This window comes from Hylobates moloch, unplaced genomic scaffold, assembly GCF_009828535.3.
Source record: "Hylobates moloch isolate HMO894 unplaced genomic scaffold, HMol_V3 SCAFFOLD_12, whole genome shotgun sequence".
Classification (NCBI taxonomy): Eukaryota; Metazoa; Chordata; class Mammalia; order Primates; family Hylobatidae; genus Hylobates; species Hylobates moloch.
In genome coordinates this window covers 93,064,241-93,092,141 of record NW_026652287.1, presented here as the reverse complement: position 1 = coordinate 93,092,141, position 27,901 = coordinate 93,064,241, and the positions used below count along the sequence as shown (strand labels likewise).

Sequence of the window (27,901 nt, the reverse complement as noted above, 5' to 3'; positions counted from 1 at the left end):
GTCCCTGTGGGACACTCTTCCCTGCCCCGTGCCCAGTTATTTCTATCTTTAGAAGGTAGAAACTGTGGATACAAGTGCTGGCTCATTCTCAGCTAGGTCATCTGTCCAGAGCCTTCCTGGGTTATGCAGGCATGCTGTAGCTTTCATTTATCAATGCTTGGGATTGTGAAAACAGCTTTTCACAAATGAAACAACCAAAAACTCCAGACAAGTTTACCTAAATTTGTAAAGGTTTCTAAAGCTGTTTTCTTTTTCTTGTGCACAGTTATTTAAAAATAAATAGCAACGATTTATTATACCAGTGAGGGCAACTGTGTTTAGAATGTTGCCCCTACTTCTGACAGCCCCTACTGCCCCCTCCTTTCTTTAGAAATGACACTCAGGCCTTTAAAAATGTACATGGTGTGATATAGTAACAAAAATATATTTGGTCGCTGCCTCCATTTCCTGGCAGACAGCTCTTAAAACCCCTGGAATTGGCCGGGTGCGATGGCTCATGCCTGTAATCCCAGCACTTTGTGAGGCCGAGGCGGACAGATCACTTGAGGAGTTTGAGACCAGCCTGGCCAACATGGTGAAACCCTGTCTCTCTAAAAATACAAAAATTATTTGGGCATGGTGGTGCACACCTGTAATCCCAGCTACTCAGGAGGCTGAGGCAGGAGAATCGATTGAACCCAGGAGATGGAGGTTGCAGTGAGCCGAGATTGTGCCACTGCACTCCAGTCTGGGCAACAGAGTGAGACTCTATCTCAAAAACTAATTAACTAACTAACTAACTAACTAACTAACTAACTAACTATCCTGGAATTTCCTTAGTGATAAGTGTCTTTTTGTATGTTAATTAGATGACTGAAGGCTGGGGGCTTCTAGATGGCCTCTGGACAAGCAGGGTGCGGTGGAGGTAGCGTGGCTGGTTGCCAGGGGAACCAATCATGTGATTAGAGGGTTGGGACTTTCAGCCCCACCACTCAACTCTTACCTCCAGGTAAGGGGAGAGGGGCTGAAGGCTGAGGAGGTTGATCACTGATGGCCAGTGATGTAATCGATCATGCGTATGTAGTAATGAAGCTTCCTTAAAAACTCAGAAGGATGGGCTCAGAGAGTTTCTGGGTTGCTGACCTTGTGGAGGTGCCTGGTGGGTGGCATACCTGGAGAGGGCAAGGAAGCTCTGCACCGTGTCTCCAGTATCTTCCCATATGCAAGGGCAACATATCTCTTCCATCTGGCTGTTTCTGAGTTGTACTGAGACAGGAAATTTCCCTTGACCCTTGTGATGGGGTGCTTCCCTTACTCAGCCTGCAGCTCTCAACCCGTTGAGGGAGGGGGAGCATGCAGGTGAGTGGATGCAGGAGCTGGAGTGAGCGTTTTTGGGCGCCAGCAGGAGCAAAACTCTGTGAGGCCCTGTGACAGCATCTGGGCGGAGGGGGGCGGGTGGTCCCTGTGACCCATGAAGCCCCAGAGGGCATATGTTACAGTGGTCTTTTAGCATTGCTGTCCACAGACGCCTTAAGCGTTAAACAGCTCAGTGGGCCCTCTCCCTTTTCATGAGGGCAGAGGATCAGCATAACAGCCTTTAGTGTCTGCACTTGTGGCACCCAAGCTCTTGTTTGGTGTCCAGGAAAACTCAGGTTGCATGAACGAATTGAAGGGTGGTGAATGTGGAGGATTTTATTGCCGAAGAAAGTGGTTCTCAGTGGGAAGGGAAGCTGGAAGGGGGATGGAGCAGGAAGGTGATCTTCCCCTAGAGTACAGCCATACCCAGCTGGACTCCTTTCTGAAGCAACACCGTCAAGCTGTCCCTCTTAAGTCAAGCTGCTTCTCTCCGACGTCCAACCGCAGTCTCTCACGTCCATCTGCTTCTTCTCCTCTCCCCTTCTCTGCCCTCCACCAGTTGGGTTAGGGGTTTTTATGGGTACAGGATGTGGGGTGGAGAGGGCCATGTGTGGTTTTGGAAAAGGCAACATTTGAGCGGGAAAGCAGGAATGCATGTTCTCACTTTAGGTTATGGTTCCATGCTTGAACGTGGGGCTTTGCCAGGGACCCTGCCCTTTTCTGCCTAGAATTCCTCTACCTCCTGTCCCTATCAGTACCCTTTGTAATAAACTGGTAATCTAATAAGCAAAATGTTTTTCTGAGTTCTGTGAGCCATTCTAGGAAATGATGGAACCTGAGATGGGTTCTGGGAAGCTCTGATTTACAGCCAATCAGTCAGAGGCACCAGTGACAACTTGGGCTCATGATTGGTGTCTGAAGTGTGGGGGAGAGGTGGGGAGAAGCCTTGTGGTACTGAGCCCTGAACCCGTGGGATCTGACGCTACTTCCAGGTACATAGTGTCTGAATTGAATTAAATTGTAGGACACCCAGTTGGCATCCTCAGAGAAGTGGAGAATTGTCTGGCATGGGAACAGGCCACACCTCTGGTCACAGAAGTGTTCTGTGTTGAGTGTGAGCATAGAAAACACAGTTTGTTCTTTTATTTAGTGTCAGATTTGAAGTATTGAGAGTACCTTGGAGGACAAATCTATTTTCCCTAACAATGGGAAATACCAACTACTTGCCAGGGATTGATCTGTAAGTAAGAACTGCCTTAGTAAATAAACCCTCATTAGCAGATGGTTATCTCATGAGTTCCTATATTTACCTTTCCATGATGAATGGGAAGACCTGCCATTGCCAAGATAAAGAGTTTTCCTAAAGTTTGGGCAGCCTCCACCTTTCCCAGGCCAGCTGTCACCCCTGGCCCCATTCCTGCCTGGCTGGCAGCAGTCTCTGAAGTCAAGCTCTCTACATCTGGGTTGGGGCTGAGGTGCCAGGAACAGGCAAGAGCAAGTTCTTTTTCCACATCTGCCAACCCCCTCCTTCTCTTTGTTGAGAGCTTTTCTCAAACCTTGTCTCCTTAGAGAAACCTACCTAAAACCATGGAGTGGCCAGCCCCCTTTCGTGTGTCCACAGGCAAACTTCCATCTAGGTTAGCCACTCTAGATTTTTAAATTTTTATTTATTTATTTATTTATTTTACTTAATTTTATTTTTATTTATTTATTTTTTTGAGACAGAGTCTCACTCCATTGCCCAGGCTGGAGAGCCAGTGGTGCAATCTTGGCTCACTGCAACCTCTGCCTCCCGGGTTTAAGCAATTCTCCTGTATCAGCTTCCTGAGTAGCTGGGATTACAGGCATGTTCCATCATGCCTGGCTAATTTTTGTATTTTTCTTAAGACAGGGTTTCACCATGTTGGCCAGGCTGATCTTGATCTCCTGACCTCAGGTGATCTGCCCACCTCAGCCTCCCAAAGTGTTGAGATTACAGGCGTGAGCTACCGCACCCAGCCAGATTTTTGTCATAAATAAATGCAAGCATATTTCTCCACAAAAGGAATATAAATGACACAAAGGTATATGTGACTGTCCATTTTCTTACACCACTAACCAACCGGATTGAGAGAAAGACATGGTTCTGAGGCTTTAGCCTGCGGAGTGTTCAAGATTGTGGGCCTTGAAATGGGACTTCCTAGCACCAATTCAGACACATAGTAGAGAGGCCTTTCAGCCTCCCTATGCCTCATTTTCTTTACTGGCAAAATGCAAATAATGCTAGTATTTACCTTTTGGAGTTGTTGTGAAGATGATGGGACCTTATAAAGCATCTAGAAAGTGCCTGGCCCATATAAACTCTCAATATTCCACCCACTACCCATAATTTATTTTTTTTTTTGAAACAGAGTCTTGCTCTGTTGCCCAGGCTGGAGTGCAGTGGCACGATCTCAGCTCAGTGCACCCTCTGCCTCCCGGGTTGAAGCGATTCTCCTGCCTCAGCCTCCTGAGTAGCTGGGCTGATAGGCGCACACCACCCAACTAATTTTTTGTGTGTGTATTTTTAGTAGAGATGGGGTTTCACCACATTGGTCAGGCTGGTCTCAAACTCCTGACCTCGTGATCCACCCGCCTTGGCCTCCCAAAGTGCTGGGATTACAGGCGTGAGCCACCACGCCCGGCCTACTACCCATAATCTTAATTTTAAAAAATCAGTCTGCACTCAGGGTTTCTTCCTGAAGCCTTGTGGGAAGTTCTGACTACAGGTACACATGTGTCTCTGTTGCTGTAGCTCAGCGTTCATGAGTGTCCTGTTATATCATTTGTGAACCTGCAGAAGTCTTAAAAGAATAGTAAAAAAGGACAAATGGGCAATTCTAATTCTGTACTCTGCTCTGAGCAGAAACTTTTGGTTTATTACACGCATGAAAGAACCAGAGCTTTAAGTTCACACTGGCCTTATGCATAGAATCCAGAAAAAAAGAAAAATTATCATAATAAGCATTTTGACTATTTGCTCAACTTTTATAGTTAGTTGGAACAAGCTGCCCAGTTTCCAAATTATTCCTTGTACAGGATTTGTAATAGAACAAATCACTCAGTTGCCACGTTTTGTTTTTTCCTTGTGTAGATTGAGGATTACTCTGACCACTTCAGTGGGGTTAAAGGTTAATTTCCCGATAATTTAAATTTACTAACTTCACAATTGAAAGAGCTCCATAATCCAATGGGCAAAATAATCTCAACTAAAAGCTGAGATTGAGAAGTTTCTGGCTTCGTTTCCTACTTTAACTTCTTAGGTGACATTGGAGGAAAGTAAATGCGACTCCAGTTTTAATTTTTCATGAGGGAAGTATTGCTTTGCCAGGCATTCAGCTGATAGAAATCATATGGTGTTTGATTATCAAGAATCCTGGAGGTACATGTCATCTTTTTGCTTGAGGGGGAACCAGTGCCAGAAGGAAGGAGGATGGTATAAGGGTGAAGAAGGGAGGTTGAGGGGAAAAGAAAGGAAAAATGGAAAAAAGGAAATCCTTTTAATGTTTTCTCCTCTTGGGAATGAAGAGCAAAAATTGATTTGGGCTGGGTGCGGTGGCTCAGGCCTGTAATCTCAGTACTTTGGGAGGCTGAGGCTGGTGGATTACTTGAGCCAAGGAGTTTGAGACCAGCCTGGGCAACATGGTGAAACCTTGTCTCTACAAAAAATACAAAAATTAGCTGGGTGTGGTGGCATATGCCTAGAGTCCCAGCTACTTGGGAGGCTGAAGTGGGAGGATTCCTTGAGCCCAGGAGGTTGAGGCTGCAGTAAGCCATGTTTGTGCCACTGCACTCCAGCCTGGGCGACAGAGTGAGCACCCATTAAAAAAAAAAAAGTTGATTCGGAAGCGATATTGGAGAGGCAGTAAATCCCTCTGTCAAGGTGTGTGTGGCAGCAGGATGGCTGATCTCCCCATCAATCTATCTCCATAATCCTCACCGAGTTCTGCTATCAGAGGCCCTGGGAAGGTGACTGTCAAACAGAGCATGACTTTTCCCAGCATATGGAACATGCCTAGTTCAAGAAGCTTGAAAGGGCCATTAAGAGGCTGCAGCAAAAGGGAATAGATGGTATCCAAGAAACATCTGTCCAATCGACATCAGTTTACATCAAGGCAAAGAAAGTTCTATTGTAGTGTCCCCTGCTTATGTGAATTCGAGGTGATGGCGTCTCCTGCAAGGCTGACAATGCAACAACCACGTTATCCATTATTATAATTCACTCACATTTTAGATGTGAAAACCCACCCAAAGTTGTCTCATCAGGGCTGGGATTCAAACTGATTTCCTCAAACTATGACAGCTCCAACCTCAGGATTCCACATTGAATTATTAATTATTTTTTAGCAGGGCTGATGGATATGTTAAAAGAAAACAACAGCAAACAGTAACAACATAACTACCATATAATATCATAAGCAGTATAACAGAGGCACATATCAATTGTGTTAGTAACTCAGAGTGGAGAGCAGTTGATGTGAGGGTGAGGGAGGGAAGAAGGTGAGAATGGGGTGAAGTTAGGGAGGCTCTGAGGAGTAATCGTTGTGAAGTTTTATCTAGTGTACTTCTGGGGGAAGAGATCACAAACAGGGCTGCCTGCGAACACATTGTATTTGTCTTTCACAGTGTTTGAAATTATTTTGAATAATGTTCCAACACTTATTTATTTATTTATTTATTTAGAGACGGAGTCTCACTCCGTCACCCAGACTGGAGTGCAGTGGCATGATCTTGGCTCACTGCAACCTCTGCCTCCCAGGTTCAAGTGGTTCTCCTGCCTCAGCTTCCCAAGTAGCTGGGACCACAGGCATGTGCCACCATGCCTGGCTATTTTTTTTTTCTTTTCTTTTTTTTGGAGACCGAGTCTTGCTCTGTCGCCCAGGCTGGAGTGCAGTGGAGTGATCTTGGCTCAATGCAACCTCTGCCTCCTGGGTTCAAGCAATTCTCCTGTCTCAGCCTCCTGAGTGCCTGGGACTACAGGCATACACCACCTCACTTGGCTAATTTTTGTATATTTTGTAGAGACAGGGTTTTACCATATTGGTCAGGCTGGTCTCGAACTCCTCACCTCAGGTGATCCACCCGCCTCGGCCTCCCAAAGTGCTGGGATCACAGTCATGAGCCACCGTGCCCAGCCGTCCCGCTAATGTTTGTATTTTTAGTAGAGATGGGGTTTCATCATATTGGCTAGGCTAGTCTCCAGCTCCTGACCTCAAGTGATCCACCTGCCTCAGCCTCCCAAAGTGCTGGGATTACAGGCGTGAGCCACCGTGTATGGCCCCAACATTTAAAAACAGGATATTTCACATAAAAATAAAAATTTCTCCTTTCTCTTTGAAAATTAGATTTGTTAACATGGGGTCCCATGGTTTCACATGGTATCAACCAGCTGACTGCTTCATCCTGGGCAAGCATGTCGACCACCCATGTTGTCCCCACTGGGCCTCTCTTAACCCAAGAGTTTGAGAAGATAAAGTTTTCCGAGGCATATCAACATGTAAGCTTATAAGTTTAAAGAGCCAGAGGAGTAGGAAAAATCCTTGTTTACTTAAGCAGACTAAAATATTAAAGCAATCTGCTATTTGTTGATATTCTTTACTACTTAGGCTTTCCTTTTATGATAATCACATACAGACATACTTCTACGTGATTATCACAAAAGAGAGTTGAAAATCCTGTCGAGATTGTGGAGACGTTGGAGTGAGTTCGGAAAGAAATATGCTTCTGAAAAGGGCAGTGATAAACTAGGAACACTAAGGACTTGCATTCCACCATGTTTTGCTGACTTCTCTGATTACTGATAGAAATACATTGACAAAATCAACTAATTTATAATTTATTCCATTTTTTCTAATCCTCATATCTGGACATATTATCTAACGTAGAGGCTTTCAAACAATTTTGACCATGACCCACAGCATGAAATACATTTTTCATCACATACATACATATACATTTGTAACTGCAAAACACTTCAAAATGCAACACTTCCTCTTACATAATGCAACTCTGACATTTCCTATTTTATTTTAATCTGCGTTTCATTTTAAAAACAAAAACCCTGCATGTCAACCCACTAAACTGATTCCACAACCCACTGATAGTTCACAACCTGCGGTGAAAAACGCTGGCTTAACATGAGGACCGACAATGTCTGAAATTATGACTGTATTAGGAAAATCTAGGGTATAATAGTAATGATATTTATACACTGTCAGATTCCAAAAGGGATGCCTGGTGGCTGTAGGCACATATGATGACCCCCCCGCACAACACTCTGTGGCCAGCTCCTGCTACCTCTGTAATACAGTAATCCCCATTTATCTACAGTTTCACTCTCTGTAATTTCAGTTACCCACAGTCTACTGTAGTTCAAAAATATTAAATGGAAAATTCCAGAAATAAATAATTCATAAGTTTTAAATTGTGTACTGTCCTGAGCTTCATGATGAAATCTCATGCCGTCCCACTCTGTCCCACCCAGGACATGAATCATCCCTTTTCCAGCATATCCATGTTGTATATGCTACTCACATGTTAGTCACTTAGTAGTCTTTGCTTATCAGATTGACTGTCACCTTACTGCAGTGCTTGTGTTCAAGTAAACCTTATTTTACTTGATAACGGCCCCAAAGGGCAATAGTAGTGATGCTGGCAATTTGGATATGCCAAAGAATAGCCAAATATATGCTAAAGAAAAGTTAATTTCTTACTGTGCTTAATTTATAAATTAAACTTTATCATAGGTATGGGTATGTATGTATAGAAAAAAACAGTATATATAACATTTGGTACTATCTGCAATTTCAGTCATTTACTGGGGGTCTTCGAATGTATCCCCCATGGATAACAAGGGACTACTGTACTTTGTTCCTGGACCTGGGAAACTTTCACGTCTTATTAGGTACTGCACATAAGCACCCATAACTCAAGATATAGACCATTCCCTTAGAAAAGGCAATTCCAAGTGAAAATGAAGTCAAAATGCTAAGAATATTTACAAGTTACATAAAAAACAAAACACTGTAAGATAACTAACAGATGCAATGAATAGGAGAAATAGCATCCCAAGAAACTGAGATGAAAGAATAATCTGAGTGAGAATATAATAAATATTTTTAAAATATTTATATTTTAATAATTAATATAATTTAATATTAATTAAATAAACATAATTTAATAATAATAAATTCAAAGTGTAGGAAAGAATAGGGCAACATTAATATAAAACTCATATATTTGAAAAGGATACAAATAGAATTTCTAGAAATGAAAAGTATGTTCATTGAAAGTAAACCTGTTTGGGATGGGTTTAAAATCTGATTACATACAGTTGAAGAGAAAATTAATGAACTGGAAAACATCCAGAACATAGCTTAGAGAAAGAAAAAAAAATAATAAAGGTATGAAACTATCTTAATTTACTTAACTAAGATAAAAACATGAAGAATAGAATGAGATGGTACAACAGATATCTAATAAGAGTTTCAGGAGAGAATAGAAAGAGTAGTAGAGGCAGTGTGTGAAAAGATAATGACTAAGAATTTTCCAGCTTGAAGAAAAATATCTTCTCTGGTTAAAGCAGCATTAATAAAAACTAAGAAATTCACGGCTAGACGTATCATGGCGAAGTAGCAAAGGCAAAAATGAAAAACTTCATAGCTATAAAATGTTAAAGACATGCTACCAACTAGTGAACAATAGTTGTAAATAGACTTAGAGCAGTACCTTTTCAGCAATAATAGATGTCAAAAAACAGTGGACTAATATCATCAAAGTGTTGAGGGAAAATAACTGTTAACTTAGAATTGTATACTGAGCTAAAATATTTATAAATAAGGGCAAACTAAAGAGATTTTCAAAGAAAGATGAAACACTGAGTGTCACAAACCATTGCTGAAAGAATTGCTAATGGATGTACTTTGGATATAATAACCTCGTAAGAGTAGGATGCAAGAAGAAATGGTAAATAAACAAATTGGTAAACATGCTGATAAGTCGACATGGACATTGACTGTTCAAACATAGACATGTTTAGAGGGTTTTAAAGCAAGAGGCAATGAAAATACCAGACAATAACAGCATGGAAAATGGAAGGGGGAGATTAGAATTAAAGTATTTTAAGAAGCTAATATTTTTTTCCAGAGAGCAATAGGGAGATTGATTAATTTTAGAATTTTAGTTTAGTATTGCTCAAAATTAAAGGGTAACCATGAAAATAATAAAACATAACATAAAGTTTTCATTCCAATAGAGAGGAAAAAGGAATATAATGTGCACTTCTAGAACATGGGCACAAATTTTGAAAATCAAAGAATGGAAAAAAATTATAGAAAAATGCTGAGTAAAAAAAGCTACATTAACAATATCACCATCAGTCAAAAGAAATTTTAGACAATAATCATTCTTGGGGATTAAAGAAGACATTAATAAAAGGTACAAGTCTCCAGGAAAATATTACTACATTTGAACTTCTATACATTCAACAACTTAGCCTCAAAATATGTAACAGAAAAATTTGACCAGTAGAAATCAACAAATTTATGATAAAAGGGGAAGAGATTTTATCATATCTCTGTCAGAAACTGGTAGATCAAATAGACCAAAAATTAGTAAAGGTATAGACTATTTAAATAACACAATTTAAAAAATTTATTGCTGACATATAAACTCAGATTCAAGCATATATGATAATATATGATGGAAAGACATTGTAAATCAATGAATTGTGAATTATTCAATAAACAATGCTGAAATAGTTCGCATGGAAAAATGAATATCCGTTCATATGAATATATCAATTTAGAGAGATTTAAGACCAATTTGTCAGAATAGAAACTTTAAAAAATGCAGGAAGAAAATACAGGAAATGTCTTTATGACTTCACAGTAGAGAAAGATTTCTTTTTTTTTTTTTTTTTTTTGAGACGGAGTCTCGCTCTGTCGCCCAGGCTGGAGTGCAGTGGCGCAATCTCCGCTCACTGCAAGCTCCGCCTCCCGGGTTCACGCCATTCTCCCGCCTCAGCCTCTCGGAGCGGCTGGGACTACAGGCGCCCGCCACTACGCCCGGCTAATTTTTTTGTATTTTTATTAGAGGCGGGGTTTCACCGTGGTCTCGATCTCCTGACCTCGTGATCCGCCTGCCTCGGCCTCCCAAAGCGCTGGGATTACAAGCGTGAGCCACCGCGCCCAGCCTGAGAAAGATTTCTTAAAACAAGACCATGATAAACGTAAATCATAAAGACAAGGACATTATATACAAATCTAAAAGAAATTCACTAATTGGGAGAAGATATTTGCAACACATAAAACTGACAAATACTAGTATCTAGACTATATTTAAAAAAAATATCTTCTTAAAATAAAAAAAGGACAAAGAAACTCAAGGGAAAAGAGCTAAAGCATATAATCAGGAAATTGTAGAATAGGAACCCCAGATAATCAATAACATTTGACAAGGTGCTGTATTTCACTAATAATTAGAGCAATACAAATTAAAGCCACAATGAGATAACACAGTTTCACATCTATTATTTTGGCAAAAAATAAAACATCTAACAATATCAACAGAATTTTGGGAGATGGAAACATATATTACTTAAGGGTGTGTAAATTTGTTCAACTATATTGAATGAGCAATTTCACAATATCTAGTTAACTTAATGATGTGGTAGATATATTGGTTGGGTACCCAAAAGCCATTTCCAACAACTTCTCCCTTCCTCACCTCCCACTGTAGAGACTGGAAAACCCAAATACTAACTTTCTCATTCTCTCTTGCATCTAGTGGTTGCTATGTGACTCATTTCTAGCCAATGAGAAATAGGATGTCTGCTGGATGGTTTTACGTACTCTCCCTCACCGCCTGATTTTGAGTATGGTCTGAGGAAGTAGTGTTTGGAACTCCTATAGTCATGTTGAGACAATGAAGGGAAGGTCAAGAGATTAATAAAGGCACTGATCTCTTAGCAATTGAATCAATTCCAGCAACATCCTTCTCTAGACCTTTTGTGAGCCAGGTTTTCCCTTGCTGTATCCAAATGCTCCTCATTGATCCTAAGATCTAGTAATTGCCTTTCCGGTTGTACACCCTAGAGGAACTTACGTATTTGGAAGGATTATTCATTGTTTGTAAAACAAAAAATGGAAAGTAACCTAGATGACCATTAATAGAGGAAGGGATAAATAAATAATGGTACTGTTCCTACAGTGGAATACTCTAGAGCAGTTAAAATAAATAAACTGGGCCTACATGTTCCAACAGAGACAAATCTCACATCAATGTTGAGTGAAAGGAGCAAGTTGAGGAAAGCTGTATAGTGCATAATAGCATTTGTGTCAGATTTTTAAAGCACATGAAACAATATATTACATATTATATGAGTATATACATATATACATATACATATACAGACAACACATAAATATGTATACACACATATATATGTATGTTGTAAAAGTGTAAAAGTATGGACAGAATGATACATACCAACTTTAGAATAGTTTTTACTCTGGGGAAGGAGAGGAATGGAGTCGTCACAGAATACAAAAAAAGATATGACTGATAATAATCTTTAAAAATCTGAGTGGCAGGTAAGTGGGTGCTTATATTATTTTCTGTATGTCTGAAAAAGATTTGTAAATGAAAGGATAATAGAAAGATAATGCTGAGGCACAATTCGCAACTGCAAAGATATGGAAACAACTGAAGTGCCCATCAACCAATGAGGGGATTCAGAAAATGTGATCTATATACACCATGGAACACGACTCAGTCATAAAAAAGAATGAAATAATGTCTTTTGCAGAAATTTGTATGGAGCTGAAGGCTATCATTCTAAGTGAAGTAACTCAGGAGTGGAAAACCAAATACTATATGTTCTCACTTGTAAGTGGGAGCAAAGCTGTGGGTATGCAAAGGCATATAGAGTGGTATAATGGACTTTGGAGACTAAGAAGAGGGAAGGGTAGGAGGTGGATGAGGGATAAAAAGCTATATATTGAGTACAAGGTACACTCCTTGGGCGACAAGTGTAGTAAAATCTCAGACTTCACCACTGTACAATTCACCCATGTAACCAAAAACCACTTGTACCCCAAAAGCTATTGAAATAAATAAATAAAATGGAAAAAGAAAGATAATGTTGGAGATAGGTAAAGGAATGAGTTGAAGGGGAGAAAGACATGGCCAAGTTCTGGAGGCCATTACAATAATTCAGGTCATATAAGAGGAAGAAGGTCTGAACTGGGCCAGGGACCATGGAAGTAGAAAGAAGACAATTTTGAAATATATCTTAAAGCTAAATTAGCTACATGAGAAATTACATGCCTGACAATGATTTTTTAGTTTATATAGATTTTTCTTTAAAAATTATAAAATTTACATGGCATAAAATATATTATTTTAGCGATTTTTTAAGTGTACAGTTCAGTAGCAAGTACATTCATGTTATTGTACAACCATTACCACCATTCATCTTCAGAACTTTTTCATCTTGCAAAGCTGAAATTCTGTAGACATTAAACCCTAACCCTTCATTCCTCCCCTCCAGCCCCTGGCAACCACCATTCTACTTTCTGTCTCTATGAATATGACTAAACTAGTTAAAATGATTAACTGGATTTACAGGTATCAACACGGACAAATCTTACATCAATGTTGAGTGAGGAGCTAGTTCCATGATGAGTGGAATCATACTCAGTTTGCCTTTTTGTGGCTGGCTTATTTCACTTAGCATAATGTCTTCAAGTTTCATCCATGTTGTAGCAGGTGAAGAATTTCCTTCTTTTTAAAGACTAAATAATACTTTGTTTATCCATTCATCCACTGATGGACATTTGTGTTACTCCCATATTTTGGCTACTGTAAATAATATTATTACGAACATGGGTGTACAAATATCTATTCAAGTCCCTGCCTTCAATTCTTTTGGGTAGGTACTTAGAAGTGGAACTGCCAAATCAACGGTAACCCTGTTACAGTGGAAAGCTAGTGAGGTATGAGCAGGGCAGGAGAGGGCCCCAGCCCCTGCAACACACACACCAGGAGTGTTGGGCAACATCATTAACTGTTTCTGTAAAGAAATAATCGGTTACAGCTCCTGCCAGGGAAAGGCAGTCTCCTAATAGAAAACATTTGAAACTGATCAGCAGCTTCCCAATAAGATCTCAGGAGTGAGAAGAAGTAATGAAAGATCCTGGAAGCATGCCAACCTATAAAACCCCAAATCAAGAGGTCACGCTACCTGCTTGTCTTTCTTCCAAGTGTATTTTCCTTCCTTTCTTTACTGCTTCAAAGCTTTTTAATAAACTTTCACTCCTGCTCTAAAACTTGTTTCAGTCTCTCCTTCTGCCTTATGCCCCTCAAATTCTTTCTTCTGCGGTGGCAAGAATTGAGGTTGCTGCAGACCCATATGGATTAGCTACCAATAACAATCCTATTCTCAATTTTTTGAGGAAGATAATACTTTTCATAAAGGTATAATTTTCAGATTACAGCTACTGTGAAATAATGTACTACATTAGAATATTCATGTTTCCTCACCATTACTTTCCAGCAGCCTGCCAAGTTTGCAAATAAAAACTCTCACAGATATTTTGTTACCATGGATATGAGGCGCACAGGACTTTATAGAGTAGACCCAGGCTCTGGGGACAATCTGCCACTCGATGAATACATGAACACTCATTAAGAAAACCTAATATGGTGATTGAGAAATTGCCTCTGCCTTCTCTATTAAAATGTACACTTGTTAGTCTAGTCTGTTTTGTTTTGGGACTATACAACCTTAACTGCTGATGGTTTTCCCATATGCTCTCAGCAAGGTCAAGTGAGATGACAAAGAAGAAAACTCCTAAATCTCAATGAGAGCCATTGATATTTAAATAAAATAGAAACCCAAGGCTGGGCACAGTAGCTTATATTTTATGATCCCAATGCTTTGCAAGGCCGAGGTGGGAGGACAGCTTGAAGCCAGGAGTTCAAGATCACCATGGGCAACTTAGTAAGACCTCATCTCTACAAAAAAAAAAAAAGAAAGAAAAAGAAAATCCCAACCAAATAAAGTCCCCAAACCCCAACCTTTATTTCTAACAATTACATAGGTAATGAAGGTTCACTGCAGGATAATAAAAAATATATAGATACATAAATTTAAGACAATTAAAATGATCTATAATCCCACCTACTTTTTGTTAAATTTAGATTATTTTCTAGGCATAAATATATTTAACGTGAATTTTAATGATAAAACAGAGCCATACTCTATTGTTTTGTAACTTCCCCTCAATTAATATATTGTGCACATATTTCCATGTCATATCTGTTAAAATAAAATATATTTTAAATTACAAAATATCCATTGATGGATATATTTATTCAATGTTGTGTTGTTGGACTCTTTTATTTGAAATTTTATCTTGCCAATATGTCAATGAATGTTTTCCTAGCTATATTTTTAAGTTCATCTTTATTTTTTATGATAAATTTAAAAAATAATATGGTTCTTTGGGAGGCAGAGATGAGACGACTGCTTGAAGCCAGGAGTTTGGACCAGCCTGAGCAACATAGCGAGACTCCATCTATAATAATAATAATAATAATAATAATATTATGGTTTTGTCAAATGGTATGCATAGATTCTTATTTCTTTCCAAAAGAGAAAACATTTACATATTTTGTAACGTTTACAAGTATATACATTTATTATTATAAGTTCAAATAATACAAAAAGGAATAAAAAAGAAAGTTAAAATTGTTCCTGGTTCTCAAGATAATTGTTAATAATTTAATGAACATTCTTTTAGACTTTGAGTGCATATATACAAATGCATGTATTTATTTTTTAACTTAGTGGACTTTTTCATCTCATTAAATATTATTTTACAGTATCATTTTTGATGGTTTCAAACTAGTCTGCATTTGTGTTACCCAAGTCAATCCCAGTTTCTGTAGCTTTGCCAAGGAAAGCTGGCCCATACAGAACCCCTGCCAAAAGGGCAGGGCTCCCTTCCTCTCCTGCTCCCTCTCTGCCAGCCACCGGCTGATTAGAATGAGACTAGGTATAGGACACATGCACAATCACTGGATTGTCAGGGTGCCCAGTGCAAAGTCTCTGTGCAGACTGGAAAGATCTAGACCTACAATGACCTCATTGTTAGATTTGAGCTGGGAAATAACCAGAAAGTTAAACAGTTCATCGTGGATTCACAGCTTAAAGATGCATGGGGAAATGGCAAGAGGTGCCTTGAAAGGTCATAATGTCATTGAAATGCCAGGGGTTCAGTCTAGGTCGCCTTTCTCACAGCACAGAAAACCAATCACTGAGACAACCAGTATTGCCAAGGAAGAAGACTTTTTATTTGGATCTTGTTAGCTGGAGAGAGGAGAGATCAGCCTCAAGTCCATCTCTCCCAACCAAATAAAATTGGGGGTTTATTTAGTGGTTATACAGCAGGGTATGAAGGTAGCTATGTAGGGGAAAACAGAAATCACGGAGGGGTAAGGAAGGAATCATGACGGATGAGGGGTCTGGCATCTTCACTGTCTGGATGCAGTGATCTGATGAGTTTCAGTTTCTTACCTGAGAGTCAGTTTCCTGAGGAAGGAACTCAGATAAAACAATGTAAGTTTCAAGTTTTAAGATCAAGGTGAGTCAATTTCTGTTTATTTAAAAAACCATAAACATCAATTCTATGGGACAATTGGGCCAGTATCAACAAAAAGGTCAGTCAACATTATGGGAACACAAGAAGTATGAGTAAGATAAGCCATGAGGTTGATACAAATATGTACCATAAAGAGTAGTATTTTAGGATATAGGCTTTGGAGTCAGCTGAGTATTTGAATATTGATACTTCTCCTTTAATGCTGTGTGACTTGGATTGATTAATCTTCTGAACCATAGTTTCCTTATCAGTAATACGTGGATAATTCTGTATGTTACTGAGATGTTGAAAGAATTTATTGAGATAATATAGGTAAAATTTTTAGCACAGTCCCAGACACATAGAAGCACTAAATAAAAGCAGTTATTATTATAGCTATTTCTTCCCAAATGTACCTTATGTTTGATCCTGTACTATCTTTTGAATCTCCTGGCATATATCAATTTATGAATATGTAATGTGGGGGCCATAGGCTCTTGAACCCCTAAAGGTTCACTGAAAATCACTAACATGAGGCAGATTGCTTAGTAGGAGAAAAGGCATACAAATCTATTTGCCGTGTATACTCGGGAGCCTTCAGAATGAAGACTCAGCTACTCCGTGTGGTATAGAAGCTTATAAACCATCTTGAGGTTACAGAAAGAATGGGGGCTTGGATCCTGGTAAAACAGGTTATAGAAGAGGCGGAAGAGGAATTCTATTAAGGCGCAATGCAGGATTAACTTGTAAATAGTTCTGTTTGGAATTTAAATGATAAAGAGGTCTGCTCAGGTGTGGTTATGTCTTGGTAAGAAAAAACAATTGTTCTTGGTGGGTCTGGATCTTAGGCAGCTAAAGATACTTCAGCTTCTTGGAGGGGTGCAGGGAAGGTCAGAGAGACCTTGATGCTTCTTCAGCTCAGGAAGGCAAAACATTATATTCTGGGGTATTGGTTTTTGAGCCGCAACAGTTATCAATAATTGTATGTTGAGTTCCAGGAAGTTTTCTTGGATTTAAGTCTGGATTTTTTTATTGACCAAACTTCTGAAATAGCTGAATCGATTTTCTAATTCACAACCTTTTTCTATCTTTAATGATAAAAGGAGATTGTATCTAGACTGCTTGTTTAATTTTGGGGATATAAAACTTAAGTTTTCTTTTTTTTAAGTCTCTTGAAGTCTTGAATGGTTGTAAGAGTCACACAATAAAAAGGAGTACTAGCATTTAAATATCAGTTGGCAACTGTGTAGGCTGTACTCTCATAGAAGTCGAGGTTTCTTATCTTTTTCTCTTAGAAAGTAAGTACTTTACTTACTTAGTAAGAATTTTCTCTTGCTGGAGTGGCACAAAGGGCGGTGGGTGGATTCAATTTCAGTCATGTCAACTTTCTCTCTATTTCCCTCCTCTCCCTACAGATAATTAAGGACTACATGGTGTGTATAAATAGCTTCAGTCGAGAACATCCTCTTATCTTTGCCCCTCTCATCACCAAGCAGGGCCCCTAACTGATGTTGCAATTAGAGTACTGATTTAGCTCTGAGAGACACATTGCAAATGATCTGCTGAGGAGGATGGTATTTATATCAGTACTGACTGATGAAGACTTTGTCAACTGTACCTTTGGCAGATCATCTGACGGCATGCCCCTGGGTTAATCTACTTCTCATTATAAACGATGACCCATGATGATGTGTTTTCTGAACCACTCATCTTGCATAGAGTGCCACAATGTGGAACAGCCCTATGTAAATTCTGATAATTAAGGAAATAATCCAAAATATAGGGGTCAATGAAAAATCTGTAGAGGTCAAGACATTTGGTGACTTACTAGGGCACAGTAATTTGATGTCGATTTGAAGGAATTCACACTTCCGTATTGCAGGTTTAATTGTCTCTTTTGACACAGAGAAAGGAAATAAAAATATGCTACTTGTGTTTCCCATAGAAAGACTGGGCAATTTGAAGTTGTCTTTTTTCATTTCGTAGATGCTGTGAGTACTTCAAAATCACAACATATTCTCAGGTCAAGTAAGTAATATGGAATCAGAAATTTGAAGATTGTTTCGATTATTTGACTAAAGTTAAAAGCCAGTGATTGAGTACAGATATTAAAATATACAAATATGCATATTATAATTATATATTTATCACATAACAATTATATTTTATAGAATATAATTATAATTTATAGAATATTTAAAATTTTTCTCCTTTGTGAAAGTAAAAATGTAGTGGAAACAGTAATAGGGAGTTGAGCTAATTCTTATCCTCACTTTGTCCTGAATGGCTAGAAGGTTGATATTACGGTCCATTAGCATAAAGATTCATCTCTGCTCTCTTCTTTGATACAGAGTATTGATATTTGTAATCTTTTGGGAAGAGATTTGCAAACATAGCGGCATGCCCCTCCTGCTCTTTCTTTTACTCCTAAACAGATTACCGTTTCTAAGCCTTTCCTACCTAAAAATCTTTCTATTGACCAAGTGTGCACAGGGAGTCCAGATGATGTTGCAACATAGAAAATCATCACTCAGGCTGGGCATGGTGGCTCACTGGGCATGGTGGCTCACTCCTATAATCACAGCACTTTGGGAGGCTGAGGCGAGTGGATTCCTTGAATACAGGAGTTTGAGACTAGCCTAGGCAATATAGGGAAACCCTATTTCTACAAAAAATACAAAAATTAGTCTGTGGTGGCATGTGCCTGTAGCCCCAGTGACTCAGGAGGCTGAAGCAGGAGGATAGTTTGAACCTAGGAGGCAGTGAGCCGAGATTACACCACTGTACTCTAGCCTGGGCGACAGAGTGAGTTCCTGTATCAACAATAACAACAACAAAAAAAAAGCAAAGAAAATCATTGCTCAGTACATACTGAGTCGTCCCTCTGGTGTGCACAAGGGCACTCCTCTTCCTCTCCTTCCCCTAGTGCCCCCTCGTCTTTGGACGTTACCTCTTCCTCTCTGTTTTGGCTCCAGTGCTCAGCCAATCAGATCAGTCCTGTTGAAACTGAAGATGAGGGGCATACAATAAATCCTTATTCTTGAGAAAATGGTAGAATGAAAATTGTATCTTCTGGTCCTATCTCAGAGTGAAGTAGCTACTAAACTAACTTATTTCACTAGTTTGGCCCATTCCTTAAGACTTTTGTGCTATGTTGTCTCTTTATTTTCTCTTATCATAGACCCACTGTGTTGTTCTAACTTAGATGAAGAGAATGGAAAACTTTGGATTACTGTACAATCAAGGCCTTTCCCATCTTTTATAAATATCTGGACCCCTCCTTCCCTTGTGACTAGTGGCTCTGGGCAAAACACAATCTGTATGCTTATCTCAAAAATGTCAGATGTAGCCCCTGGGAGGATAAAGAAGGAAGCAGGAAATCAATATGTGACGTAGGACAAAATAGATGAAGGACTCTTAAAGCTCGAAAATAAGAAAAACACAGCCCAATTAAAAAATAGGCAAACAACTCAAAAAGAAACTTAAATATAAAAATGCCCAATAAGCATTTGATAAGATATTCAGCATCATTAGGAAAATGCAAATTAAAACCACAAAGAAATACCACTAAAGCCAAAATAAAGTAGCTAAAAAAAATTTTTTTAACCCAAATGCTGGCTGGGCACAGTCGCTCACGCCTGTAATCCCAGCACTTTGGGAGGCTGAGGCGGGCAGATCACATGAGGTCAGGAGTTTGAGACCAGCCTGGCCAACATGGTGAAACCCTGTCTCAACTAAAAATACAAAAATTAGCCAGGCATGATGGCAGGTGCCTGTAATCCCAGCTACTTGGGAGGCTGAGGTGGGAGAATCACTTGAACCCGGGAGGCTGAGGTGGGAGAATCACTTGAACCCAGGAGGCGGAGGTTGCAGTGCACCGAGATCGCACCATTGCACTCCAGCCTGGGCAACAAAGCGAGACTCTGTCTCAGAAAAAAAAAAAAATAAATAAAATAAAATAAATAAAAATAATAATAATAAAAGAAGAAAAATAAAAAATCCAAGTGCTCATGAAGATGCAGAGGAACTCTCTCTTTAATTTTTTTTTCTTTTTTCCTGAGATGGAGTCTCACTCTTATTGCCCAGGCTGGAGTGCAGTAGCCTGATTTTGGCTCACTGCAACATCCGCCTCCCAGGTTCAAGCAATTCTCCCACCTCAGCTTCCCAAGTAGCTGGGATTACAGGCATGTGCCACCACACCCAGCCAATTTTTGCATTTTTCGTAGAGACGGAGCTTCACTATGTTGACCAGGCTGGTCTTGAACTACTGACCTCAAGTGATCTGCCCACCTCGGCCACCCAAAGTGCTGTGATGACAGGTGTAAGCCACTGTGCCCAGCCTCTCTCTTTTTAATTTAACTATAATAGAGATGGAGCCTGCTGGTCTTGAACTCCTGGGCTCAAGTGATCCTCCTCCCTTGGCCTCCCAAAGTGCTGGGATTATAAGCATGAGCCACTGTACCCAAACTGGAACTCTCTCTTAACTATTGCTGGTGGGAATGCAAAATGGTATGATCACTTTAGAAAAAGTTTGGCAGTTTCTTATAAAGTTAAAATATTGAGGCCGGGCGCGGTGGCTCACGCTTGTAATCCCAGCACTTTGGGAGGCCGAGGTGGGCGGATCACGAGGTCAGGAGATTGAGACCACGGTGAAACTCCGTCTCTACCAAAAATACAAAAAATTAGCCGGGCGTGGTGGCGGGCGCCTGTAGTCCCAGCTACTCGGAGAGGCTGAGGCAGGAGAATGGCGTGAACCCGGGAGGCGGAGGTTGCAGTGAGCCGAAATCACGCCACTGCACTCCAGCCTGGGCGACAGAGCAAGACTCCGTCTCAAAAAAAAAAAAAAAAAAAAAAAAAAAAAAATATTGTTACCTTATGACTCACTAATACCAATTTTAGATGTTTATCCAAGCAAATTGCAAATATATAGTCACATGAAAACCTGTGTGCAAGTATTTACAGAAGCTTTATTCATAAGCACCCTGTATTTGTCTGTTTTCATGCTGCTGATAAAGATATACCTGAGACTGGGCAATTTACAAAAGAAAGAGGTTTAATCAACTTACAGTTCCACATGGCTGGGGAAGCCTCACAATCATGGTGGAAGGCAAAGAGGAGCAAATCACGTCTCACATGTATGGCAGCAGACAAAGAGATAGAGCTTGTGCAGGGAGACTCACCTTTTTAAAACTATTGGATCTCGTGAGACTTATTCACTATCAGGAGAAAAGCATGGGAAAGACTTTCCCCCGTGATTCAATTACCTCCCACTGGGTCCCTCCCACAACATGGGGGATTTCAAGATGAGTTATGGGCGGGGACATAGCCAAACCATATCACATCCCAAACCCCAATGTCCTTCAACTGGTGAGTGGATAAACAGCCTATAGTCCATCCAAACAATGGAACTCCACTGAGCAATAAAAAGAAACTAGCTTCTGATACATGCAACAATTGGTTGAATCTCAAATATCTTATGCTAACTGAAAGAATCCAGACTCAAATAGGTATATGCCACATGGTTTCATTTATATGATATTCTGGAAAAGGCAAAGCTGGAGGAATAGAAAACACATGGTAATTTTCCAGGGTTGGAGGTGAGGGAAGGAGCTGACAACAAAGGTTTGTAAGGAATTTTTAGGGATAATCGGAATGCTTTATATCTTCATGGTTCTGCCTACGTGATTGTACCTGTCAAAAATTACAGAACTATACACTACAAAGGCTAAAAACTGAATACATGTAAATTACATAGAATAGAAAACAAAGATAAAATAAAAGTTATCAATAATGGCAAGTTGCTTCTTTGAGAAAACTGACAAAATCAGACACATCTCTGGTGACATTAGCCAAGGTTGCCAAAATGAAACAGAGAGAGAGGGTGGGACATATGGGAGAAGGGGCCCATCCAAAGCAGCTTCTCTTCTAGAAACCTAGGCTCAGGACTGTAGAGGGAAAGGGCAGTGAGTAAAGGCTGGAGAAATAACACTTGTGGGATGAGATTAAAACATCTGAGGTCAGTTTACCTGCTAATGAGGGGGCAAAAGGGTGATTTCACAGCAGTCTTTGAGTTTCTATGCCTCCTTGACAGTTTGATTATGGTTCAATTTAGCAAGAATGAACAGCTTAAATAATCTTTAGCATATTATAATGGAGTGTGTCTATGGAATTATATGACTTCTCTGAAAGGTAAAGCACTTGTAGTGCCTTTTAAAATGAAAATGCAGCATGCAGAGGCTTGCATTGTGAATTTTATCTCCAGATCGACTGCAAGAACAAACCAGCAATCCCAAGAGGACCCACAGACCCTCTGAAAGAAGTGGACTGGTTCTGCAGGACCCGAGAGACACCCCAAACACTGTGAGTGCCCCAACTGTGGAATTGGGAAAGGGAGACCCTCCTGTCCCGAACACACACCCCCACTGGAGAAACTGAAGGTCTGTTTGTGGGAGAAGCTTCTGACTTTACATGATCCTGAGTCAAGTTAGAGAACTGAGCAAAATACAGGGGTAGAGGAAGCAGCAGAAAGGCCTTGGGAGCTTGCTGGGTCCCCAAACAGCCCATTCCTGCCTGACACCACAGGGATCCATCCAGAGGGTGGCCAGAGGAGCAGGGGGTAAAACTCCACAGGGAGAAGGAATTCTCTAGCTGAACTTTGTAACAATTTAAACAGGGCAAGAAGCCTCCTGGCCAGAACTTAGGGGAGGGCTGAATCAGTTGTTCAGACTTCACAGGCAAGGGAAGAACTAAAGCTTTTTCCTCTTGTAGCTGGGAGGCAGATAGCCTTGGGCAAGTTTTCAAGCCTTTCTCACACTCCGCCTGGAAACAGACTTGGGCTGTTGTGGGAGGCACGGTGGGAGTGAGACTGGTACGTTGGTTTGCCTGGGAGCTGGTAAGGCCTGTGACTGCCGGCTTTCTCTTGCTTTCCTGACAACCTGCATGACCCAGAAGAGGCAGCCATAATCCTCCTAGGTACACAACTCCAGTGACCTGGGAAACTCACCCCCATCCCCGGCAGCAGCCGCAGCAAGACCCGCCCAAGGAGAGTCTGGCCTCAGACACACCTAGCCCTGCCCCCACCTGTTGGTCCTAACCTATCCACCCTGGTAGTAGAAGACAAAGGGCATACAATATTTGGAGTTCAAGGCCCCCACCCACTGCTGGTCCCTCTCCATACTACTACAGCTGATGCTTTCTGGAAAGTGCCACCTCCTGGTAGGAGGCCAACCAGCACAAAAATAGAGCATTAAACTACAAAGCTAAGGACCCTCATGGAGTCCATTGTACTCCGTCACCTCCACTGGAACAGGTGCTGGTATCCACAGCTAAGTGACCCATAGACAGTTCACATCACAGGACTCTGTGCAGAAAACCCCCAGTACCAGTCCCAAGCTGGGTAGACTCGCTGGGCAGCTAGACCCGGCAGAGAGACAACAATCACTGCAGTTCAGCTCACAGGAAGCCACATCCATAGAAAAAGAGGGAGAGTACTACATCAAGGGAACATCCCGTGGGACAAAAGAATCTGAACAACAGCCTTCAGCCCTAGACCTTCCTTCTGACAGAGCCTACCCAAATGAGAAGGAACCGGAAAAACAACCTAGTAGTATGACAAAATAAGGCTCTTCAACACCCCCTCAAAGTCATACTAGTTCACCAGCAATGGGTCCAACCAAGAAGAAATTCCTGATTTACCTAAAAAAGAATTCAGGAGGTTAGTTATTAAGCTAATCAGGGAAGGACCAGAGAAAGGCAAAGCCCAATGCAAGGAAAAAAAAAAAAAGATTCAGGAAATGAAGGGAGAAATATTCATGGAAATAGATAGCTTAAAGAAAAAACAATCAAAAATTCAGGAAACTTTGGACACACTTTTAGAAATGTGAAATGCTCTGGAATGTCTCAGCAATAGAATGGAACAAGTAGAAGAAAGAAATTCAGAGCTCAAAAATAAGGTCTTTGAATTAACCCAATCCAACAAAGACAAAGAAAAAAGAATAAGAAAATATGGACAAAGCCTCCAAGAAGTCTGGGATTATGTTAAATGACCAAACCTAAGAATGATTGGTGTTCCTGAGGAAGAAGAGAATTCTAAAAGCCTGGAAAACATGTTTAGGGGAATAATCAAGGAAAACTTCCATGGCCTTGCTAGAAATCTAGACATGCAAATACAAGAAGCACAAAGAACACCTGGGAAATTCATCACAAAAAGATCTTCGCCTAGGCATTGTTATCTGTTTATTCAAAGTTAAGATAAAGGGAAGAATCTTAAGAGCTGTGAGACAGAAGCACCAGGTAACTTATAAAGGAAAATCTATCAGATTAACAGCAGATCTCTCAGCAGACACCCTACAAGCTAGAAGGGATTGGGGACCTATCTTCAACCAAAACAATTATCAGCCAAGAATTTTGTATTCAGTGAAACTAAGCATCATGTAAGAAGGAAAGATACAGTCATTTTCAGACAAACAAATGCTGAGTGAATTCGCCATTACCAAACCACCAGTAAAAGAACTGCTAAAAGGAACTCTAAATCTTGAAACAAAACAAAACAGAATCTCTTTAAAGCATAAATCACACAGGACCTATAAAACAAAAATACAAGTTAAAAAGCAAAATCAAAAACCAAAAAACCAAAGTACACAGGCAACAAAGAGCATGATGAAAGCAACAGTACTTCACATTTCAATATTAACATTGAATGTAAATGGCCTAAATGCTCCACTTAAAAGATACAGAACCACAGAATGGATAAGAACTCACCAACCAACTATCTGCTGCCTTCAGGAGACTTGCCTAACACATAAGGACTCACAAAAACTTAAAATAAAGGGGTGGAAAAAGGCATTTCATGCAAATGGACACCAAAAGCAAGCAGGGATAGCTATTCTTATATCAGACAAAACAAACTTTAAAGCAACCATGGTTAAAAGAGACAAAGAGGGACAGTATATAATGGGAAAAGGCCTTATCCAGGAAAATATCACAGTCCTAAACATATATGCACCTAACACTGGAGGTCCCAAATTTATAAAACAATTACTAATAGACCTAAGAAATGAGATAGACAGCAACACAATAATAGTGGGGGACTTCAGTACTCCACTGACAGCACTAGACAGATCATCAAGACAGAAAGTCAATGAAGAAACAATGGATTTAATCTATACTTTGGAGCAAATGGACTTAACAGATATATACAGAATATTTCATCCAACAACCTTAGAATACACATTCTATTCAACAGCCCATGGAACTTTCTCCAAGATAGACCATATGATAGGCCGTAAAATGAGCCTCAATAAATGTAATGAAATTCAAATTATATCAAGCACTGTCTCAGACCACAGCAGAATAAAACTAGAAATCCACTCCAAAAGGAACCTTCAAAACCATGCAAATACACGGAAATTAAATAACCTGCTCCTGAGTGAGCATTGGGTCAAAAACAAAATCAAGATGGAAATTTAAAAATTCTTTGAGCCGGGCGCGGTGGCTCAAGCCTGTAATCCCAGCACTTTGGGAGGCTGAGGCGGGCGGATCACGAGGTCAGGAGATCGAGACCGTCCTGGCTAACACGGTGAAACCCCGTCTCTACTAAAAACACAAAAAATTAGCCGGGCGTGTTGGCGGGCGCCTGTATTCCCAGCTACTCGGGAGGCTGAGGCAGGAGAATGGCGTGAACCCAGGAGGTGGAGGTTGCGGTGAGCCGAGATCGCACCACTGCACTCCAGCCTGGGGGACAGAGAAAGACTCCGTCTCAAAAAAAAAAAAAAAAAAAAAAAAAAATTCTTTGAACTGAATGACAATAATGACACAATCTATCAAAGCCTCTGGGATACAGCAAACGCGGCGCTAAGAGGAAAGTTCATAGCCCTAAACCCCTACATCAAAAGGTCTGAAAAAGCACAGGCAGACAATCTAAGGTCACACATTAAGGAACAAGAGAAACAAGAACAAACCAAACTCAAATCCAGCAGAAGAAAGGAAATAACCAAGACCAGAGCAGAACTAAATGAAATGGAAACAAACAAAAACAAAAATAGAAAAGAAAAATGAAACAAGAGCTGGTTCTTTGAAAAGATAAATAAAAGGGATAGATCATTAGCAAGATTAACCAATAAGAGAGAAAATCCAAATAACCTCACTAATAAATGAAACAGGAGATATTACAACTGACACCACTGAAATACAAAAGATCATTCAAGGCTGCTATGAACACCTTTACATGCATTAACTAGAAAACCTAGAAGAGATGGATAAGTTTCTGGAAAAATACAACCTTCCAAGCTTAAATCAGGAAGAATTAGCTACCCTGAACAGACCAATAACAAGCAACAAGATTGAAATGGTAATTTAAAAATTACTATTTCAAAATAATCCAGGACCAGATGGATTCATAGCAGAATTCTACCAGACATTCAAAGAAGAATTGGTACTAATTTTTTGAGCTATTCCACAAGATAGAAAAAGAAGGAACCCTCCCTAATTCATTCCATGAAGGCAGCGTCACCCTAATACCAAAACCAGGAGAGGACATATCCAAAAAAGAAAACTACAGACCTCTATCCTTGATGAACATAGATGCTAAAATCCTTATCAAAATACTAGCTAACCGAATCCAACAACATATCAAAAAGATAATCCACCATGATCAAGTGGGTTTCATACCGGGGATGCAGGGATGGTTTAACATACCCAAGTCAATAAATGTGATACACTACATAAACAGAATTAAAAACAAAAATCACACAATCATCTCAGTAGATGCAGAAAAAGCATTCAACAAAATCCAGCATCCCTTTATGATTAAAAATTCTCAGCAAAATCAGCATGCAAGGGACATACCTTAATGCATTAAAAGCCATCTATGACAAATCAACATAACACTGAATGGGGAAAAGTTGAAAGCATTCCCTCTGAAAACTGGAGAAGACAAGGATGCCCACTCTCACCACTCCTCTTCAATATAGTACTGGAAGTCCTAGCCAGAGCAATCAGAAAAGAGAAAGAAATAAAGGGCATCCAAAGAAGTCAAACTGTCACTGTTTGCTGACGATATGATCGTTTACCTTGAAAATCCTTAGGACTTCTCTAGAAAGCTCCTAGAAGTGATAAAAGAATTCAGCAAAGTTTCCGGATGCAAGATTAATGTACACAAATAAGTAGCTCTTCTATGCACCAACAGCAACCAAGCAGAGAATCAAATCCAGAACTCAACCCCTTTTACAATAGCTGAAAAAAAATAAAATAAAATAAAATTCTTAGGAATATACCTAACAAAGGAGTCAAAAGAACTCTACAAGGAAAACTACAAAACACTCCTGAAAGAAACCATAGATGACACAAACAAATGGAAACACATCCCATGCTCATGGGTGGGTAGAATCAATATTATGAAAATGACCATACTGCCAAAAGCAATCTACATACTGCCAAAAGCTATCAACACAATCCCCATCAGAATGCCACCATCACTGTTCACAGAATTAGAAAAAACAATTCTAAAATTCATATGGAACCAAAAAACAGCATGCATAGCCAAAGCAAGACTAAGCAAAAAGAACAAATCTGGAGGCATCACACTTCCTGATTTCAAACTATACTCTAAGGCCATGGTCACCAAAACAGCGTGGTACTGGTATAAAAATAGGCAGGCCGGGCGCGGTGGCTCACGCTTGTAATCCCAGCACTTTGGGAGGCTGAGGCGGGCGGATCACGAGGTCAGGAGATCGAGACCACGGTGAAACCCTGTCTCTACCAAAAATACAAAAAATTAGCCGGGCGTGGTGGTGGGCGCCTGTAGTCCCAGCTACTCGGAGAGGCTGAGGCAGGAGAATGGCGTGAACCCGGGAGGCGGAGGTTGCAGTGAGCCGAGATCGCGCCACTGCACTCCAGCCTGGGCG

At 40.2% G+C, this 27,901-nt stretch overlaps 1 protein-coding gene across 1 annotated transcript in view; it reads left to right on the top strand.

Annotated features, from left to right (window-relative positions):
* Positions 1-27,901, top strand: part of LOC131380755 (uncharacterized) — a 517,791-nt gene that overhangs the window by 224,899 nt on the left and 264,991 nt on the right. The window contains exon 3 of the mRNA XM_058425058.1: positions 22,261-22,358. Coding sequence (XP_058281041.1) covers positions 22,261-22,358 — 98 coding nt within the window. The remainder of the gene's footprint in view (positions 1-22,260; positions 22,359-27,901) is intronic.